Source organism: Dama dama, chromosome 18 (assembly GCF_033118175.1).
Source record: "Dama dama isolate Ldn47 chromosome 18, ASM3311817v1, whole genome shotgun sequence".
Lineage (NCBI taxonomy): Eukaryota > Metazoa > Chordata > Mammalia > Artiodactyla > Cervidae > Dama > Dama dama.
Genome location: NC_083698.1, coordinates 74,125,416 through 74,147,650, shown reverse-complemented (window position 1 = coordinate 74,147,650; position 22,235 = coordinate 74,125,416). Strand labels below are relative to the sequence as shown.

General features: G+C 43.0%; 1 protein-coding gene across 1 annotated transcript in view; it reads left to right on the top strand.

The window, feature by feature from the left end:
- HECW1 (HECT, C2 and WW domain containing E3 ubiquitin protein ligase 1) overlaps nt 1–22,235 on the top strand; it is a 445,911-nt gene that overhangs the window by 324,275 nt on the left and 99,401 nt on the right. The window contains exons 8-12 of the mRNA XM_061165645.1: nt 212–312; nt 2,160–3,479; nt 8,333–8,434; nt 13,633–13,783; nt 21,217–21,353. Of these exons, the coding sequence (XP_061021628.1) occupies nt 212–312; nt 2,160–3,479; nt 8,333–8,434; nt 13,633–13,783; nt 21,217–21,353 (1,811 nt within the window). The remainder of the gene's footprint in view (nt 1–211; nt 313–2,159; nt 3,480–8,332; nt 8,435–13,632; nt 13,784–21,216; nt 21,354–22,235) is intronic.

The following is a 22,235-nucleotide window of genomic DNA, read 5'->3' as shown; positions in this document are numbered from 1 at the left end:
ATTCGATAAGGATTTTATTGAAGTTTTCATTGCTATTGAGCAAATGTACTTTCCCATCTTTTCCTTAGGACCATCTTGTATGGTCCTGAGCAGACATCACCTCCTAATATCAGGGCCTTCCTGGCTTAGGTGCCTCACCTGCTGGCATAGTGTGTGGTCTTTAGGAGAACAGGTATTTACCAGATCTGTGATGGTGCTTATTTCCTTCTAGGGACAGGGTGGTCAGCTACACCCTTGGCCGTAGGCTTCCAACAGATCATGTGAGTGGACAGCTGCAATTCCGATTTGAGATCACTTCCTCCATCCACCCAGGTATTTCGGCATGTATTTCATGTGTTGTCCTAGCCTAGTGTCTTAGAGTGGTTCCTTTCTCCAAAATATAATAACCATGGTTCTCTCCAGACATGTCCTAGGTTTTGTGGTTCTCTACCTGTCTTCTCTATTTGAGGCCCAGAAGCCAGTGATCTGTTCTGCAAGCCAGGTTGCTATCCTCCTTTTTATTTTTATTTTTTGGTGGCGCCACATGACTCATGGGATCTTAGTTCCCTGACCAGGGATTGAACCCAGGCCCCTGCAGTGGAAGCATGGAGCCCTAACCACTGAACTGCCAGGGACGTCCCTGTTGTCCCCTTGATTGACAGCTCCTCTTCATTCCAGTGACCTAAAGGTAGAGGGTTAGACAGTGGAGTGGGGATTGACAAAGAGGTCAACATGGGTATGGAGCCATGTCTAACTTAACAGTTTACTCCCAATAGCCTGGTGGCTCAGAGAGTAAAGAATCTGCCTGCAGTGTGAGAGACCTGGGTTCAATCCCTGGGTCAGGAAGATCCCTTGGAGAAGGGAATGGCTACCCACTCCAGTATTCTTGCCTGGAGAATTCCATGGATAGAGGAGCCTGGTGGGCTACAGTCCATGGGGTCCCAAAGAGTCGGACACAACTGAGCAATTTACACTCACACACACCCACACAGGACTTAACCAATAGATGTTGAATCTTTGCATACATGAATGAATAAATAAATGTGATACATGTCATATTGTCAAGCTGTGATTACTCAATGGATTTTTACAATCTCACAGGAAAAATGAATATTGTAAATTGGACAGAAAATTTTTGAATCATCCCATGTTCAATTTTTCAAGCCAAAACGTATTTCCAAATAAGATTGACATGATGCCTCATAATCCCACTCCGACTCTTCTCTGGCAGCCCCCTCACAGGTAGAGATCATGCTGAGAATTGTGAGTTGCCACAACTTTATTAGCAACACATTTATGAGTTGCCAGTAAAGCTAATAAGGCTTTTGGGAATCAGGGTCTGGAGTTTATCACTGCCCCCTCGTCAAACAAAAGTTGTGCTTTTCTGTGCCCAATCTACAAAGCAGATTGTAAGGAAACACTTGACTGTTTCATCCTTTCACATCCAGCCTTTCCTACATCCTGAAAATAAAATTGATTCTTCCTTCAGTGTAGCAGTAAAAATAGCTTTACAGTGCACCAGAGAGATTGTTTTTCTTCAATGAGTGGATAGCACAAGGGCTTGAAATGGGAATCCACATCTGGAAGGGAAGCTACTGGGGGAAGGCAGAGGTGAACCATGGTTGCTGCTCTGTGACTGGGTGCTTGGTATACAGACCTGGTTTACTTTCCCACTTCAATATTCTCCAGATGTTGGGAGGCTTCCGGTCTGAGCCACTGAATGACTGTGGTTGCACCCTTTCCTTCTCTCTGGTCACCTCAGAACCCCATTCTGCCACACTGGGGGACTCAGCCATAGGAAACACTCTGAACTAGTATAATTAACCCTGCCTGAACCCAACAAGGACCTGTAAACCCCACCTCTCATTTCTGAGGTCTTCGGTATAGCAGACATTATTGAGCATCTACTTTGTGCCCAGAACAGGGGTTGCACTAGGATTTGGGCATTTTGACCAAAAAATGAAGTCCCTTGAAACAGAATTCTCAAATACATCGTGAATGCAAATTTTCCTTAATATAAGGAGAACCGTTTCTTACAGAATGGGTTTTAGCAGAGCTTTGGTCCATGGGAAACGCTCATCAACCCCTCCATGCAATATCCTAAGGCAGAAATCCCTAACATGCTCACACGTCCTCGGGAGTAGACTAACACTGCAGTGACATTTTCTTCTTGTCCACAGATGATGAGGAGATTTCCCTGAGTACCGAGCCCGAGTCTGCGGAAATTCAGGACAGCCCCATGAATAACCTGGTGGCAAGCAGCTGTGGGGAGCCCCCTTGTGATGCATCAGAGCCCTCAGGGACCCCAAAGCCTGAGCAGCCCAGCCAGGGCAGCACTGTGGGCCCTCCAGGGATCGAGAGCCTGGAGCTTACCAGTCTGGTTGAGGCAGCGCCAGGTACCACCGAGGCAGGAGATGATGGCACAGTCTCCGTGGGGCCTGAGGGGGCTGGGGAGATGCTGGCCCCCGGGCCAGAGGACACAGAGCCCGCCTTAAGTGCAGAAGAACTGGCCGAGCGGCTGGACCTGGGAGAGGAGGCGGCCCTACCGGGGCTGCTGGAGGACGGTCAAGCCCCGAGCAGCCCTGGGGAGCCGGTGGCTGAGGAAGGGGCCACAGAGAGCCGGGCTGGGGGGCACGAGGAGGAGAAGGAGCAGGTGGAGGAGGAGGAGGGGGGCATGTCTGCCCTGGGGCAGGGGGAGGACAGGCTGCAGCTGCGGGCGTCGGTGAAGAGGAAAACCAGGCCGTGCTCCCTGCCTGTGTCCGAGCTGGAGACGGTGATCGCGTCCGCCTGCGGCGAGCCGGAGACGCCGCGGACCCACTACATCCGCATCCACACGCTGCTGCATAGCCTGCCCTCGGCGCAGGGCGGCAGCGCGGACGAAGACGACGGCGCCGAGGAGGAGCCCACCCTCAAGGATGCCTCGGAGAAGGATGCGCTCAGCGAGGTGGACACGGTAGCCGCGGAGCCTCCTCCCCTGGAAGAGGATGGAGAGGCCCCCGAGGGGGCCACTCCAGGCACGGCTCCGCTCGGCCACTCGGGCTTGGCCAACGGCTCAGCCCCGGATGGCGACGCGCTCCCCAGCACGGGGAGCGAGAGCGACTCCAGCCCGCGGCAGGGTGGGGACCACAGCTGCTGCGACGCCTCCTGCTGCAGCCCCTCCTGCTACAGCAGCTCCTGCTACAGCAGCTCCTGCTACAGCGCCTCCTGCTACAGCCCCTCCTGCTACAACGGCAGCAGGTTCGCCAGCCACACCCGCTTCTCCTCTGTGGACAGTGCCAAGATCTCCGAGAGCACGGTCTTCTCCTCGCAGGACGACGAGGAGGAGGAGAACAGCGCCTTCGAGTCAGTGCCCGACTCCGTGCAGAGCCCGGAGCTGGACCCGGAGTCGGTGAACGGCGCGGGGCCGTGGCAAGACGAGCTGGCCGCCCCCGATGGGAGCGTGGCCAGAACCGTGGAAGGCCTGGAGTCCCCCGTGGCAGGGCCGAGCAGTCGGAGAGAAGGTTAGACCTCACACCCCATCAGAGTGAGAATAGGACCACCACGAGGGGGACGCAGGTCTCACCAACACGGTTTAAAACCAAGAGGGAGAGGATCAGTCCCAAATAAGGTTGCTGTGGCGGCCACGTGTGCCTGTCCTGTCCTTCTCTGTGTGCATGTGTATATGTGTATGTCAGTACTCCAGACTGTGGGTAGCTGACACCCCACCACCGCTCAGATACACCCCAGGAATGACAACTAGTTGGATGTGAGCGTGTACTTGTATGTGTGCTTCTCTGTTCTAACTAATCACTGATGATAGGGTACATATTACCCTCCAGTCTTGACAGCAGCAAGAGCATCAAAGCTAGTACCAAATGATATGAGCAGAAAATGATCAACATTAAGTGGGTAATATGTCAATATCTGCTGACTTCCCACAACTTAGAAGATTAGAAATAAATGTTAATATAAGTGGAAGAACATTGGTATTACCTGTTTTAGAATTTAACCTGTGTACATATGAATATGTATAGCCTACATATATGTGTCATGATTTCTGTCTACTTGATTCTGTTATTGTTGTTGGTTTTGTTTTGTGTTGTTTTGTGGGATTGGGGAGCTATTTTGGCTAATGCAAAGGAAGGATACCATGAATGTGTGAATCACTTTGTCTCCAGGAAGATTCTAATCCAACAGGTGCCCTTTTTAGTTTAAAAATGTATTCTGTGTCCTAACCAAAGACCTTTCTTCTTAGTCATGCCTGTGGAAGCATATATAAAGTTAACTTGCATTTCCTAATCCAGAATTGGGAACCACCTGCCAGTCAAGTGACAGTGACATTGAGGGAAATAACTTAAAAATCACATGATAATATGAAATAATTCAGCTGTTTTAAAAGCAAAAAATATAGATTCTGCTATTTTGCTGTTCTAATTTGTTTAAATTAGCCTCCAAACAACATGCAGTGGTATTGTCTAGATTGTACGCTCATCAAGGGCCAGAATTCATATCTCCTTTATGTCTGCTAAGCAAATGCCTGGCACCTGCAAATTTTTATAGGAATGTACGTGAGTGTAAAAGAAATAATTTTAAGTACTTAAAAGTACCCAATTCTACATTTTGGAGAAAGAAGGGGTGAGCGAAAGTGGCACATAGGGTAAACAGAAGCCCAAGAAAACTTGTAACAAGGAAACCAGAGTGCCGTACTGTAAACCACAGTGACATACCGTGCAATGTGGAAAAGCACGCATGAGTGTGAGAATGGGGTGGACAACCCCTTTGTTTAATAGGGGTGTTTTGAGTCTCTTCTTTGTTCTAGGTCAGACGCTATGTGTGAAAGGCACTCAATAATGACAATAGAATTAAAAATAAGTGTATCATAAGGCAATTTGGGGACAACTGGGAGCTACCAGAGATGCTTCAGACCAAAGTTGGGAAAACTTTTTCCATAAAGGTCCAGATACTACACGTTTTAAACTTTGTAGGTCAAGAGGCAAAACCAAAGCAACTCTTCTCATCAAAGGGGCGTTTTTTAAGAAAGAAAAAAAAAAACATTTTTACCTTTAGAAGTATAATAACCATTTTTACCCCAGAGCCACATAGCTACAAGTCTGAATTTATACTCTGTCAATCTGTTGTAGCCAATGGGTTATATTTGGACCCATGTCTCCAATGATAGGAGACAGTCCACACATGGGTAATTGAAACTTGACTCAATATACATTGATATTTTAAAAAGGATATTGCCCATGCCTTTGAGGGTCTAACAGTCTAGCAGTGGGGAACCCATCCCCTTTACCAAAAGGATGAAAAAGTTTTTCAGGGCTAGAGTGGAAGTCTATGTTTCTAAAGAAATTTCTAGATTCCTGAAATTTTTTGCAGATTGTAAACTCCAAAAAAGTTAAGAACATATGCTTCACTATAGTGATTACTAGGGGCAAAACAAGGATTCCTGGGAAGGACTGTTGATTTCCTGAAGGCTGTACCTATGCTGGCATGTGACTTCCTACAGCCAGTTCTTCTCTCCCTTGGTAGGGAGTCCCCCAGCTAATGAAGTCAAAGTGGTGGATCTGTCCCCCACTCACCACCACACTTCCAAGAGCACCCGCTCAAAAGAAACACGTATGCCTGATTATATGCACATGTGCCCTCTTCTCCCCTCACTGTGACTTTGGAGATCGCAAATTCTTTCCTGAGGTTAGCCGAGGAAGGTGTACTATACTCACACCCACGCAGGTGCGTCTGCAGCAGTTTGTGGAGGATGTCTTCATCTACTTTGTGTTTCTTTTCCCTCCACATGTGCCTCTTTTTTTAACCTCAAAATAAAATGATTTTTAAAAACCTTCAGATCAAATGAAAAAAAAAAAAGGAACATAATGCGATTATGGGCAGCTTCCAAGGTAGCTCAGGGGTAAAGAATCTGCCTGCCGAAAAACAGGAGAGGTGAGTTCGATCCCTGGGTTGGGAACATCCCCTGGAGAAGGAAATGGCGATCCACTCCAGTAATCTTGCCTGGAAAATCCCACGGACAGAGGAGCCCAGCAGGCTATAGTCAGTGGTGTCACAAAGAGTCGGACACAACTGAACAACTAAACAGCAACGACAGTAATGTGACTATGAGCTCAGCCCTGGCATCAGGCTCCCCTGGGTTTATCTTCAGTCTCCCCACTTCCCAGCCATGACACCTTAGCCAAGTTACCTAACTGCTCCAAACCTCACATGTAAACTGGGTGCAAATGTGGAACATACCCTAAAAGGTTATTGGAAGGATTAACTGAGATGATTCCTATGAAGTGCTCAGCCTCTGAGTGAGGGTTCTTCCAGGTAGATGAGCAGCAAGGCTCCCTTTTAAATTGGAATATGTTTCCTTCTCAGAAGTTCTAGCAGGTCTGACCCTTGCTTTGTGTTTGAGGTGAGGGGGATGGTGCGGAGCTGCGGCCTCGTGCAGAGCAGAAGTGGCTTGCTTCCTCTTGCTTCCATCCCGTTGGCTGAGATGCATCAGTCACATCATTGCATTTGCTTGGGGTTCACGGGAAGGTGGGGTCAGCTCCATTAACCCGGCAAGCAACACTATTATGTTTCCACTAGCTTGGAGGAGTAATTAACCTGATTGGTTGAATTAATTACAAGGTAAGTCTCTTGTTTTTTTTTTTTTAACAAACTAAATTTAAAACACAGCAGCTGGTGACATAACAACTGTACCATTGTTTTTCTCTCTTTTGTTTTTTTTTTTTCAGTTTCTGACATTAAGCACATATAAATACTAACATGAGTGTTATATCCACTAAACACAGAGCCCAACTTTGGAACAGGAGTTAGTTTGCAAGGAGCTATATGCTGGCATGAGGGATGGGCACCTTCCTTGACTTTCCTTAGTCTCCGAGGACCCCAGGGGTGTGAGTCACACACCAGAGTTTGCACAAGAAATGATGTTATATATTTAATATTTAAATATATTTAATATTTAAAAGGACGCTTTGTTCCTGCATACATTTCTGTTTTTGTTTTCCAGTTAGCTCAAGCTGTTAAATGGCTAAATTCATTTAATTTCCTTCCTAATTAATTTCTGCTTATGTTTTTAAGTCAGTTCTATAGATCTAGAGCAAAAAGAAATAATTATCTTTTCCATGTATGGACACTCTGAGAAATATTTTTGAAATTTGAGCTCCCACAAAGATCTTAACCACTGGTTTTCACAGTTCATCTCTTTTGGACCACGGAATAATGGGACACTGGTATTTGCATCAGCCATGGAAGGGCAAAAGAAGGAGAAGCCTGACCTTTGTCCTTTGGCCAGTAGGGGCTATTGTGAGAAATCCAGGATGGGGTGCAGTGGGGGTTACCAGTCTAAGGGCTGGCTCATGGCCTGAACTTTTCTAGCTCCTCACAGATCAAGAGCAATTGACTCTGATTATGTGACCCAAACTGCTGGTACTGGAGGCCCCTCCACATGCAGTGTTACCGAGACCTGAAGACATCATGAAATAGGCGCTCCATTTTAAAACACTATTCAGTTCATCATAGGTCTGCCTGACAGTAATATTAGCTGTGTCTGTCATAATTGGGCCATGCATTCTATGGATATGTTTATTTCTAAAATTGCTCCATGTCTGTCTTTCTTCTTCCTTCTATCCCACTTCCATGTTTCAAGTTCTCCTGTCTCAGTCTTCCTGCCTCTTACCTACTTCCTTCGTCTCTTGTCTTTTCTCTTTCCAGAACACCCTGGTTTGTCTTCTTCTTCCTCAGAATAATTTGAAACAATCACGAGATCCCATGGGTCCTTGGCTCCCCACCCCAGCCCCTAGGTTTCATATGATAAGAATTTACCTTCTTGGCCCATCAGTTCCTTAACCCCATCTTGAAAGGACAGCAGCTAAGAGTCTCATTCCAAACACAAAATCTGAAAGACGGCCTCTTGGCAGCCCTCAGATGAAATCTATCCGAAAAAGGAGCTGTCATTTTGCACAGTCCCCAAAATTTATGGGACGTTATAAATGCTGTTCTTCCCTCCAACAGGCCTGTTTCTTTTCCTGGGCTAATCTCAGGCTCTGATGATTTTCTTCTAGGTCCCTGTCTGATGCCACCTTTCCCTCAAGAAAATTCAGGTCCCAGTCCTACCTGTTGGTCTGTTATGGTACAAATCAGAACCATTAAGTGTTTGACTATTTGAGTTAAAAAAAAAAAAAGAGTTCCCTCTATTCCCTCTATTCACTCATTCATGAATGGTTCTGAATGTCACAAACTGACAACCAAAAAATTGATTGCCCACTCTTTGGGGTTTTTTCTTGCAGTAGTTTGTTTTACAGTCATGCTTTTTTGATGACGTTGCCACAGCAATGAATGAATCTGAATATCTTGACTATCTTGTCCGTAGGTGAATGTCCTACACTCCATAATTCCCAGCCAGTAAGCCAGCTTCCTTCCTTGAGGCCTGAACATCATCACTACCCAACAATCGATGAGCCTCTTCCACCAAGTAAGCGTTAGTTTTGAAAATCTATGTCTTAATTCTTCCTATCAAATCTAAGCAGGTCAGTATGAACTTTGTATATAAACATCCAAACTCTTCCCCCACTCTGTACCTTACAGTGTGATCAAAAACCATTATGGCACCTACCATAAAAATTGTTTGGTTGGTTTTTTTGTCAGATGGTTTCAGGATGTGATCTCAAATAGATAACCCAGTATTTTCAGTAGCCCTCAACTTCTGAAATGAAGAGCATTTCTTTACAAGACTTGACTAGTCCTTGCAAACTGTTCATGACCCTTACTTCACAAATTTTACTATTTTCTATTTAAAAGTTTTCAGTTCAAGATGGGATAATCCTATTATTCTCCATGCGACCATTTATGGTTCAAGCATAAGACATTTCAACTTGCATTTTCCTTACTCTAAATTGTACCCATATGTGACAGCCGCAAATTTTTCCTACAGGTCTTGGAGGTTTCCAGGCAAAACATCATCTTTAGGGGTAGAATTCAATCACATTCTCCTGGTAACTGTAATGTGTATTAATAATTATCTAGCTGGTTATTTGAACTTGGGGAAATCACTTAATCTCTCAGAGACTCAGTTTTCTTATTTGTAAAATTTTAATTTTTTCATCTGCTAAGTGCTAGATTTGGATTAGATAGTCTCTAGATATTGTCCCAATGTAATTTGCCCTTATAATATTCCATTATTATATTTGTAAGAAGGAACTGACACCCCAGATATTATATATTCACTTAGCATCACATATGTTCATGAATTCTAGAACATCCCTGTTTTGGTTTCAACTCATTTTTCAAGCAAAGATAACCTTTAAAATTTGATAAATTTTACAACTGCAGAATCTTTCCAGGATGCAAGGAATCAATGTTTCTTTACTTTCTTTTGCCTGTGCTTACATTAACCCAATACAGTTTTGAAAGAAGAAAGACTTATTCTTTAATTCATCTATTCTTGACAATATGATATATTTAACATTTACACCATTCTTCTCCTATTCAGTTGTATTTTATCAGTGATAAAACAGTGTTTTTAATGTGTGGACCAATTTAAAGGAACACTATATTTGTTGGAAGAGACCAAGATAGGCATTATGTCCTTTAACCTTTGATGCCTGATTTCTTTCTTTATACATTGATTTATGGATACCCCATAAATGTCACTAGAGATACTTCTGACTTAGAAAAATACCTATAACATTTTCTCTCCAAGAAAGAAACATTTTCTCCACATCAAAAAACCTATCTGTGAGTGTGCACATGAATTGACCTTCAATCCATGCAAGAGTAATAACTATTTATACACACAGATATTGTAAATGAGTATAATATATTCTGTCTTAAAGAATTGCTTTATATAAGCTGTTTTTGAAAATGAAAATAAATTTCTTCCAGACAGGTTTCAATTTTCTGTCCATATAACACAGAAAAATATTAGAAAAGTTGGTAGTGAAGCTAACAGCTAAATTTTCTTAAATAATTTCACATGGCACATGGATGAATTCTTCCCTGATAGTTACTCATTGGATAAATATTTATTGAACACTTATCCTGTGTGAGGCACTATTCTAGGTAAGGCAAACAAGTGAAGATCCCTGCCCTCAAGGAGCTTTACAGTCTAGACTGGCAGAGACAGATAATAAAGAATAAAAAGAATAAATGATAAATAATGCAGCACATTAGAAGGTATTAAGTGCTGTGAAAAAGCAAAAACAGAACAGGGGAAGGAGGATCTGGAGTGTATATTGATAGCCAATTTTCCATTTTAAATAGAGTGGTTGGGTACACTTTATTGACAAGACAACATTTGAAGCTAGACTTAAAGGTAGTAAGAGAGTTATCCACCCAAGTATTGGGAAGGAAAAACTTTCTGAGCAAATAGAACAGCCTGCCTGGTGGGCTTGAGAAACAGCAAGAAGGTCAGTGTGTCTGAAGCAGATTTAGGAAGTGAGGAAGCAGCAGGTAAAGAGATCTATCAGGGGCCCAGATCACTCACATAGGACTTTGTAGACCACTTAACGGTTTGGCTTTTATCCTGGATGAAAGGGGAACATTGTAGGTTTCTGAGCAGAGACTTGACATTGTCTGACTTAGGACTTAACAGTTTTTCTGTGTTGACATTAAATTGTGAGGAAAAAAAAATAAAAGCCTGAGACCCAGTATAAGGTTCTTGCAGGTGAAAAACAGTGGTGGCTTGGGCCAGCAGGGAGCAGAGGAGGTGAAGAGAAGTGGTCAGATTCTGGACAGATATTTTTTTGTTTTGTTTTGTTTCCATTTATTTTTATTAGTTGGAGGTTAATTACTTTACAATATTGTAGTGGTTTTTCTCATACATTGACATGAATCAGCCATGGATTTACATGTATTCCCCATCCTGATCCCCCCTCCCACCTCCCTCTCCACCTGATCCCTCTGGGTCTTCCCAGTGCACCAGGCCCGAGCACTTATCTCATGCACCCAACCTGGGCTGGTGATCTGTTTCACCCTCGATAATATACATGTTTCGATGCTGTTCTCTCGAAACATCCCACCCTCGCCTTCTCCCACAGAGTCCAAAAGTCTGTTCTGTACATCCTGGGCAGATATTTTGCTGACAGATTGGATATGATATATGAAATAAAGAGAAAGGTCGAGAGTGACCTCAAGAGTTTTAACCTGGATTTAATTGAGACAGAAAAGGAAGGCTGCAGATAAAGTAGGTTTGTGTGGAAAAGAGCTGAAATTTGGTTTTGATCGTGTTATAATTGAAATGTCATCCAGGAATTGATGTCAAGAAGGCAGTGAGATGTGACAGAAGTTCAAGAGAAAGGCTCAGACTATAAACATGATATTGCACTTGTTAATGTGAAAGTAAAATTTATAGGTTTTATGAGTATAATAATTAAAAGAGGGTACATTATTAGGCTCTACATTGTTCTTAGACTTCATGGAAAATATATAGTATAATATATGACAGATCCCTCTATCACAAATGAATGGACACACATGAATGACTACTATCCCAAGGTCATCCATAAAGGTATCCTTTTCAGGAGTCTGTTTTGGTATCACAAAGCCAAGTGCATTGGACATGCTGAGGCTGAAGTTCCATTCAGAAATTTTCTGTTAATGCAATATGGTTTATACAGTATTTGAAAGTAAATTCTTTACAAAGCAACCCAGAAAACCCAGTTATAATCTCTAATTATGCTTACCTATTATTTTCTGAATATTTATGAGAGGTTTAATTAGCCCTCTGCCTTCCACATGTTTAATATATTAACAAAAGGGCCTGTCTGTCTGGCTTGACATTCTTTTCCGTGAGTGATTTGGAAATACTGAACTCATAAAAATGATCATTATCATTGCACCATACTTCAGTTCTTTTCCTTGGAGAATCCATGAGACTGGAGTCTTGTCTTTGAAGGAATCCTTCCTCTACTACGGGTCACCTGGAGGGCAGGGATGTGTGTTAGTCAGCGATATGTCCTCAGGACCTGGCCTGATCTCTAGTTCATAATGAGTAAAAGGAGGTGTTTGTTCAAGTGAATGAAGTAGCATGATACTCTTCAAAGGTTAACACTCATTCTTTGTTGGATGACAGTCATGTTGGGTTCTTTAAAAAAAAGCCCAAGTTGCTAGTTTGGGAATCACTGAAATTTTTTAATGTTTGGCTTGCAATTAATTACTCAGTAGTTACACAAATACATAATTCCATCAATGAGCTAATTAACATTTACAACTAACAGTTGACAACTGAATCATTTAGTAGTTAAATTTAATCAGAACCTTCTAGAATATATTTATACAGCCTGACTATATTTTTTTTTCAATTTGTCTTACAAGCTAAATTTGATATTTTCTGGTATTTTAGATTTCCTCGGGCATTATTTGGCAGTCCCTCAGGTAAATGTCAAACATAAACCATAATGTTCACAGACAGATAAACCATGCACATATCAAACCATAACTAAACCAAATATATTTTTTCATTTTAAAAACAATTGAGAGTTGCTATGTCATTACCTGAATGATACTTTTTCAACAGAATTGTTAAATATCTGACCTACTCCCAAAAGCTATGGCTTTTCTCATTTAAAAGGCTGAATAGTTTTCCTCATTTGCAGTCATTTTTGCATTTTTTTCTTTAGTGTAACTCATTTTTCAGCATAACTTTATCATGAAGCTGTTATTTCCACCACATTTTTACATGTGGACTCTGAAAGCTTTGCCCATCTCGGTACAGCGGACATTAAGCTCATCTTCGTTAAGCTCAGGTGTGTACACATGACTCCCAGCTCTCTCGGTTTTCAGGATTTTTTTCATCCTATCACCCCAGTCCGGCCCGACGTATATCATGGACTGTATCATCTGTGCTTCCACCTTTTAGTTGGTTGCTATTGTTTAAATTTGAGAAGTAAAGAATTTATCTTTATCTTGGGCTCCCTCTACTGTTTGGGATGGTTATTTATCAACAAAGAGATACATAAAAAGCTTGATGCTAGTTAATAGTCGTGATCGGTTTTGTTTTGGTTGAGAAATATTTGGCAGCCACAGATAGGTTGAACATAAACTATGAATTCACAGCTTATCAAAGGATGGTTTGAATTTAATTTCTAAGGGTCAAATCTTTCCATTCTTTCTCTCAAGAGGTGATCAATTAAGGCTGTGACATATTAGAGGTTATATGAAGCTGCACCTACGTGCAGTATTTTAGAACTGTAGTCAAACCTGGTTTTAAGAGGAACCATAATTCCTTCCTAACCAGCCATCCTCCATCAGATTTAACAAAGAAAGGACTTTTTTCAGCATCAGAGTGTCAGCTTTCGCTGGAGGACATTTCCAATCTTCCAGCTGTCACTTGGTAGCCAAGAAAATTGACAAGATGGAATTTTTTAAAGAAAGAAAGAAATATTTGACTTTGTCTTTAGAATTGTTAGAATTTTAACATAGGTCATGTCTGAGGAACCCCAGTTACTGTCTCAAATGGTCTGGCAGAGAATCGGCATCCCATGGGCTCTTTCCTGGCATACCAACTCCATGCCAATGCCTCAGAGGTCATGCAGGTGCTCTGGGCAGTTCTTGGTCTTCGGCGTGTCACCAGCAGTGAGTTCTACCCGCAGAAGACCTGAAAGTGCTTATCTGTTTCACATGGCTCCGTAGTTTGTCCTTGATTTTTCTTTTTGCCTTTTTGTCACGCGCTAGACTGGGAAGCTCGCATTGACAGCCACGGGCGGGTCTTTTATGTGGACCACGTGAACCGCACGACCACCTGGCAGCGTCCCACAGCAGCAGCCACCCCCGACGGGATGCGGAGGTCTGGATCCATCCAGCAGATGGAGCAGCTCAACAGGCGGTGGGTGACCAGCATGCAGTGAGCCCCTAGAAACCAGTAAAGGGGAAGGGCGATTAATGAAATTCCCTCTTAGACTTTTCTGCGCAGATTGTATGAGGAAACTGCAAAGTAATTAGCCAACTCATAGTTAGTACTTGGAAAGCTAAATTTATAATTCAGCGGCAGGACATCAGCTAAGCCTGAGTGTCATTTAAAGATGGGGAGTCCTCTGTACACCTTGATGGCCCAGGCTCAAACACAGGTGTTCTTAGCCAGGGGCTCATGGACTAGCCCCCACCCTGGTATTCACTGAGGGTGTCAATGTTCTGGGAACTGTTCAGAAACTGTAAGCAAATTATACATGGATGCACATTTTTCTGCCAGACATTCATATCTGTCATAAGAATCTCAAACAGGTCTGGAACACAAACAGTTTGGAAACAGTTTGAAAACATTCCAAGGATAGGTTTAACAGAATACTAAAAGCTGCCTGGAGAAAAAGCTGTCTCATAAATTGCTATATTCATGCCTATTCCAGTCCCATAATTGCTACATACTCAGAAATATACATTCTTAAACAGCTTTCATCATAGAAAATGAAATATTTAAAAATACTTTTTGAGAATTGTTTTGTCTAAAACATAGGCCCTTTACTAGTTTTTATTAAGTATGTAAAGATGTCATTTTGTTTTCAACATGCAAATGAAACCCTCAATAGCATCTGTCCCATGTTGTAAGCTAGTACGAGCATCATACTCAACATCTTACTCCTTTAAGATCAGGGCAATGGCTCTTGGATACTTTTAGTAGCCAGGAATGCAAACTGCAGGCTCAACTTCGTTTATATCCACCTGATGTCTTGCTAGTGTGAAGTAAAGAAGAAAGGTAGAGAGGGACAAGAAAGAATAAATAATTAGACTTGGGGGACACAGCTATGGATAACAAACAGAAAAAAATGTATACTACAGAAAAAAATGGACAATTTAACACTATTAAAAATAAACAAAAAAAAGTTGAACTTCTAGTTACTGCTGTTGTAGACAACATGAGTTAGTCACTCAGTCATGTCCGACTCTTTGTGACCCCATGGACTGCTCTGTCCATAGGATTCTCAGAATACTGGAGTGGGTTGCCATTTCCTTCTCCATGTTGTAGGCAGAGGAGGATGCTTTAGGTGAAAATCACGAGGATTCTTTTATCACATGAGCATTTGAAGACACTTGCTTTCCATTTTTCCCCATCAATAGCCAAGTGTCATTAATAAGAACCATAAAGCATTTTCATTGGCAGCGTATTTCTCTAGTGATTCCCACAGAAAGAAATCATATTACAAGGAAGAACATATTGTGTATAAATGTACCATGAGAGTGTCCTCTCATGGTGATTGCAACTAAAAATGCAGGGAACACAGCAAGCTCATTTTACATAGAGATGCCATAGGCAGAAATAGCCTCAAGGTCTGTCTTGCCAGACGGATAAGTTGAAAGTATTTATCAGACTAAGAAACAGGGAGAGCACCATCAGGCTGTATCTATGAAAGGTCCGGTTGAAACACTAAGACAAAACAGAAGCAGAAGTAAACACCTTGACCCATGACACAAAAATACGTGGAAGTTTGTTCATGGCGTTCAGATTGTATAATATAAAAATGAAACCAAATCCAACCTTAACCAGGTCTCTAGAGAAGTGTGCAGGCTTTGGTGTATAAAGCCCTGTGCCCTGCAGTGGAGCCGAACATGCTGAGAAAAGCCAGACTTTGATGAACAGGAAGCTGTATTTGCTGCATCCATTTGGACAGATAAAGAAATCGAGCAATTTGAGAAAGTGCTTATTTCTTGTGAAAATCCTACCTAGGGAAACTTAGATAACCTTGAGATAAGTATCCAGGCTCTTCAATGCTTATTTTAGCCTATTGCCTTCAAGCACTTAAAATTTTTCAGTGATTTGGCCTGATAACAGCAGCCACACAAAGTATACTGTCAGTCTTTTATCCATTGCAGATGTGACCACACATAGGGGGCATTTGTTTGGTAACCTGCAGTTATCAGGAGAAATTGACACCTGTCACTGTCTCATAGCAAAATGGAAAATACTTCTCAGTGTTGGAAGAAGGAGTTTCTTCTTACTTCTGGCAGGGTGATTGTGAAAGGCAAATGTTTTGTGCAAAGAGACGCGCACTGCAAAATAAGGAGTTGACAAAGTAGCATGCGGTGACCACGTGCCCTCAGCCACTCCCCAAGTGGCCTTGGTGGCGTTGCCTCATGCTCCTACTGCAAGGGAGCGCCTACTGCTCGTTACCTGCCTTCCACCTGGCACCTGTCTCCATCCTACAAAGATCCAAACCTAATGTTGTATGGTCCCTGAAACCTCCCCAGAGCCCTCCACAAGGAGCCGGTGGCTGCCTCCTCTGCAGCCCTGTTACTGATGGGGCACCATGCCTCACCTTCTTTCTCATTCTTCTGTGTCCCTCCTCCCAGTGGCTGGATAGGGCCAGAGTTTACCAGGCCTCAGTACAAGACAATTTCCCAAGTTAATTCCTGCACTTTCAGAATATCCTGAATGAACTCTCTCTTCCTTCTTAACAAATACTTCTCAAACAAACCAAAAATATAAATACATAGTCTGATTTTAAATAGTCAACTCAAGTTTGATGTTTTAGTTATCTGGATAAAATTATACTATGGAGAAATGGAAGTCTTAAATATGAAAAAAAAAAAAAAGATCTTATAATCTTATACCCCAAGGATTAGCTTTTTTAAAAGATTAAACTGTCTTCAAGTTTTCAAGTTCCATATGCACAGTTTTTGTATATTTAAAATGATGATATAGTTTTATATTCATTTTTCACTTACTACATTATTAGCATTTTCATATTGCTACATAATCTTAAAGTTATCACTTAAATGATAGTGTTCCAGTGAACGAATGTAATTTAGTTAATTTGTCATATTGTTGGATATTTATTTTTATCACTATTTTCCGTAAGACCCAAGGGCGTGTAAAATGTTAGGATTGTCTTAGCATGTTTCCTTTGGGTTATATTCCCAAAACAGCAGGCCAAGGGAGATCTCTGTGGTTTCAGTATTTGATATCAGTGTTTAAGTATTTTTTAAAGTGATTCTGCAGATTCACTCTGCCAGCAATGGTACCCTCCCTTCCTTATCATCCTTTGGTGGGTTTTTACTGACTTAAGCAATTCTCCTGGCGTTTTGGTGCATCTTACATTTCATTTCTTGGAGGGAGGGTCTACTTCTGCTTCTATGAGCTCTTCTTTTACCAATTTTAGCTCCTGCTGTGAGAATTGTCTGTTCTACAAGCTTAGTTTGTTTGGTTTTTGTTTCGTTTGTTTTGGCTTAGCTCCTGAAGGGTTGTTTTTTTTTTCCTTCTGGTTTGGTTTTTTGTGTGTTCCTCTGTGTGTCCATTTACAAATTAGACATTCCAGCTGACTTTCTTATCAGTTTCCATAAACTCTATGTGATATAAATATTTAACCTTTTACTGAAAAAATAAAAGGTGAGGGGGATATTGAAGGACTCTTCTTGATGAAATAGAAGAGAAGCAGCTCTCCGACGCCCTCTTTCATCTTCAGATCAAAGAGGCCCTCTGAGGCTACAGCCCTGCCCTTGCTGGGTGATCCTCCGTGAGCTGCTGTGTGTCCTGCTTCTCTGCGACTGTCCCTTCTCCAGCAAAGGCCAGGGGTGGGGGCTGGCACTTGGGTTTTGAGGCTGCTGACTTAGTAAAGTATGGGATACCACAGGTCCAACCAAGGACATGTGGAGCAGGTTGTGAAATTTCAGACATTTTTATCAAATAAGGTTATATTAACTCATTAAAATTCTCTTCTGCAATCACTGCACTTTGGGAAGGAAAAGAGAGGCCACACCATGAGGTTTGTCTCAGCCCTGTTCCAGATGTCTGTTGCTGAGGAACAAACCGCCCCAGACCTAGAGGTGTAAACACCAGTAATTAATTATTAGTGCCATTGTCGTCATCGTCGTCGTTCTCTCTCATGGTTATCGTGCTGGGCTGAGTTCAGTGAGGCCCTTCTCGGGATAGCTCATGGTTGCAGTCAGAGGGTGGCTGGGCTGGAGACTCACATATCTAGAGGGGGATACCGGCTGTTGGCTGGGACCCCAGCTGTGGCTGTTACCCAGAGCACCTCCATGTGAACTTACCATGTTGCCTGAGCTTTCTCACAGCATGGCTCCTGTATTCCATCACAAGTTGTCACTTTCATTATTGTCTATTGGTCCAGGAAGTCACAAGACCTTCCCAGCTTGAAGGGGAGGGGACATTGTTTCACCTCTTAAAATTAACAGGAGAATGGTAAGATTCTGGAAGAGCCTGTGGACTAAAAAATATAGTTGAGTCACTTTTGGAAAATGCAGCCTGCCTTGAGCCACTTAGGGGATCCTCTGGCAGCAGGTCCTTTGGTCTTTGGCAGGCCTCACTCCTCCCCGAGGTCAAGGTTACACCCTTAGGCAGATTCTCACTGAGTAACCCCCCACCCCCGCCCAAGGCTGCACTACTTGAGTCCCAGCAAGAACTCAGGAACATCACAGACAAACAGCCTGCACCTTCCCTACATCCCCCCTGCCACAGACATGTGGGGGCTAAACACACATAAGCCTTTCTCTCTCTCTGAGTCTTTGCTCATTCCTGCCCTTCCACATTTTCTCATAAGAGGCCTCAGGAATGCCTCCCAGTAATAGCTGCAGGCAAAGCCATCATTCTGCCAGGTGTCAGGAGGGAGTGACTGAGATTCCTTAGATAAAATAAAACCTCAGACCAGTGAGTATGTAGATAATACCATCTGAAGATTTGTTACAAATGCAGATTTCAATTTTGCTCCAGTTTCTGTAATTATAATAATCACCCAGATTATCACTCTGGCAGGTAGTCTGGAAACCACACTAGAAAACAAAACTCCTTTTTATTTTATTTATGTATTATTTTTGGCCAAACAGCATGAAGGATCTTTGTTCCCCGAACAGGGATTAAACCCCTGCCCCCAGCAGTGGAAGCGTAGAGTCTTAACCACTGGATCACCAGGCAAGTCCCCAGAACTCCTCTTTAAAGGTCAAAGAAAGGTCACTGGTCTTCGGAATGCCACCACAGAAGACCCCGTCTGTGTGACAGTATCTCCCGTGCCCCTACCCTGGATTGCACTGGCTACTCGCTGCTCCCCAGATGCTGATCCCCCTTCTCTTCACACTTCTTCCGCCACTGCCACATCTCTTCTCTGAGCACTAAGACCTGTATAGCAATGCTTCTCTGACTACGGTCACTGGTGTGACCTCTGGAACCTCCAGGTCAACCTGTCCAAATCCACACTAAAATCTTCCTGCCAACCTGCCCACCCCACCTGGTCTTCCTCATGGCTGCTGCCTCCACCCACCTGCTCTAAGCGGAAGCCCTCCTTTCCTCTTCTCCAGCTTCCATATCCAGGCTCCAAATCCTGTTAAGTCTACACATAAAGTTATTACAGCTTGGCTGCTAAAGATCTCTTAAGTTCAGTCCCTTCTCTCATTCCTACTGTGCCAGGAGGAAAAGGGAGGCAGAATTCCTGTCCTGTGCCCCAGTGGGCTGAGAGACATCAGGCAAAGTCAAGGTCACAGAGGACAGAGGAAGGAAGCAAAGCAAAGAGGAACAAGACGGCTGGACACCTGCATACAAAGCACAGTGAGGTGTAGGCAGGCAGGTATACTTTAGGTAGAGTCTAGTTTAGGCAGGTGTAGTTTAGGCAGGCAGGGAGGTTTAGGTAGGTAGGCGTAGGTGATCTTAGTATCCCTACAATATGTGGGTGTTCCCCTCCCCCAGCAGCATCCTAAGAGGCCAGCATGATACACCACGCCTGCCTGGGTGCAGACTTCAGCCTCTCCAGCCCAGACCAATGCGGTAGTTCTCAGCTGCTCTCCCTGACTCCAGGCTCGTCTCCTCCCATGCACTCCACATGGGTGGGGGTCGGTGTAGAGCTGAATCTGCCTCTTTCTCAGCAGCTGTCCAGTCCCTACAGCAGCAGTTCTCAAAGTCAATCCCTGGACCAGCAGCAGCCGCTGCATCACCCAGGAACTGGTTAGAAATGCATGTTCTTGCCTCCCATCACTCCATCCCCAGACCTACTGAGTCAGAGAGACTCTGGGAGTGGAGCCTGGCAGCCTGTTTTCACCAGCCCTGTAAGTGATTCTGATGTAGCTCAAGTTGGAGACTCTGGGCCTAGAGAACAATGTTCCAGCCAGTGCTGGGCACCTGCTGGGTGCTGTCTGCCACTGTGCTGGTTCCCTGCCCCTGCCCAGTGCCTCCACATCCTGGTGCCACCACCAAGCTTCTCAGAGTTCTCTCAGGTGAGATCTGTGGCACGTTTTACTCCCTCTGTGTACCTCCCCTCCAAGCTCCCTGGTAAGTCCATACGCTGGCTTCAGAATATATGGGCCTTGGGTGTTTCCTTGTCCCTGTCCGTAACTCTCATACACGTGGGGCATCATGTTCACATCACCAGAGTTGTGGTCTCCATGCCTTTCCCTTTTTGGCTGTGTCCTGACTGTGAGTGTTCAGAGAGTAAGATCATATTCCAGTCTTCTCTTTGGTCTGAAAGTCCAGCATAGTGCAGGCCCCATTGGAAGAGTCAGTGAATATTTAGTAAGTACCGTTAGGTGACTGACTGGCCTACTGACTAATTCTCCAACTTGGGAAGAAAACTCAAAGGAACCTTCATATAAGCCGAAAGCATTTATTTGTCTGCCAATGTTTTTTTTTTTTTTTTAATTTTCAAAAATGTTATTTATTGAAGTATGGTTGATTTATGATGTTAATTTCTGCTGTACAGCAAAGTGATTCAGCTCTACATATGTATACATATATATATATATTCTTTTTCATTATGGCTTATCACAGGATATTGAATATAGTTCCCCCTGCTATACAGTAGGCCCTTGTTGTTCAACCATTCTATATATATTAGTTTGCATCTTTTAGTATATAATCTTTGCACACTCCTTCCTAGTCATATCAGTTAACTGTCAAATAGAAACAGGTGAGTAGAACTTTTAGTTTATAGACTTATCACAATCAAAGAGAGGTGATTTGATATCTTAATTGTAATATTTTTAAGTTCCTTCCCACACCATTATTTTAGAATCAGTCCAATTTCACTTAATGCAGGGCAGAGGCTGTTTTTTATAATAAGTTTTTGTGTGTTGATTTTTTTTTTAAGTCACCATACTTGAAACTCATCATAGCTTACAAAACAAAACGAAGTCAAATCACTTAGAAATACTTGTCTTGCAAATTGTCTTAAGTATCTTGGGAAATTTTTGAGCACTTCTCTCCTGACATTTCTTGACATCTAAGACAGTTCTTTACCGATTTCCCCACTTACATGACTCAGAGCATCAGCCCCTCAACAAGCCAACAAACCAAAGTTAACTCCTGTCTTTTCACTTTCTGATGCAAAGGTATCAAAATATTCAGCGAACCATTGCTACAGAGAGGCCTGAAGAAGATTCTGGTAGCCAAATTTGTGAGCCAGTTCCAGCAGGAGGTGGTGGAGGAGGTGGCGGGAGTGACTCAGAGGCTGAATCTTCGAGCTTAGGTATGGCCAGCGGATACCCATGGGATGGAAGGTGGATGAGGGAGAGCAGGGGGGTGGGCAAAATCCAGGAAGAGGAAGAGGCTTGGCACCAGCAGTGTAAAAACAGACAGAAGTGTCTCACCAGGAATGTAAAGGGAAAGTGGATTCACAGTGAAGAGAACTTGTACTTGTTCATCAAGGTGATTTTTTCAGTGTCTTAATCATTTCTTGTGTAAATTTATTTATTGGTGTCCTGAAGATGTTTTCCACTTGTAAGTAGAAGATGCAATAAGAATTCAAGGTCTCCTTCCAAGGAGCCACGTGACAATAACAGGAATAAGACTTGTTTGTATTTAGAATAAAACATCAATACAGTCCCCACTGAGGGAGGAACCTAGCGGTAAAGAGGTTGTCCATTGGTCTTACGATTTTAAATACACCACCACCCAGGAAATTTTTTTACCAAATACCATCAGCATCCACTAGGGGGTCTGGTGTTCATTTCTTTGAATCTGCCTGAGTGGGCCTCACATGTAAATATTCAAAAAGCCTGAGACTGGCTTCTTTTTTGTTTTTAACTGAAGTATAGTTGACTTACAATGTTGTGTAAGTTTCAGGTGTAGAGCAAAGTGATTCAGTTTTACGCATATATATTTCATATTCTTTCTCATTACTGACTTGTAAGATACTGAATATAATTCCCTGTACTATACAGTAGATCCCTGTTATATATTGTTTTATATTATATTATGTTATGTTATATTATATATGTGTTTAGTCGTGTCGAACTCTTTGCAACCCTATGAACTGTAGCTGGCCAGGCTCCTCTGTCCATGGAATTCTCCAAGCAAGAATATTGGAGTGGGTTGTCATGCCCATCTCCAGGGGATCTTCCCAACCCAG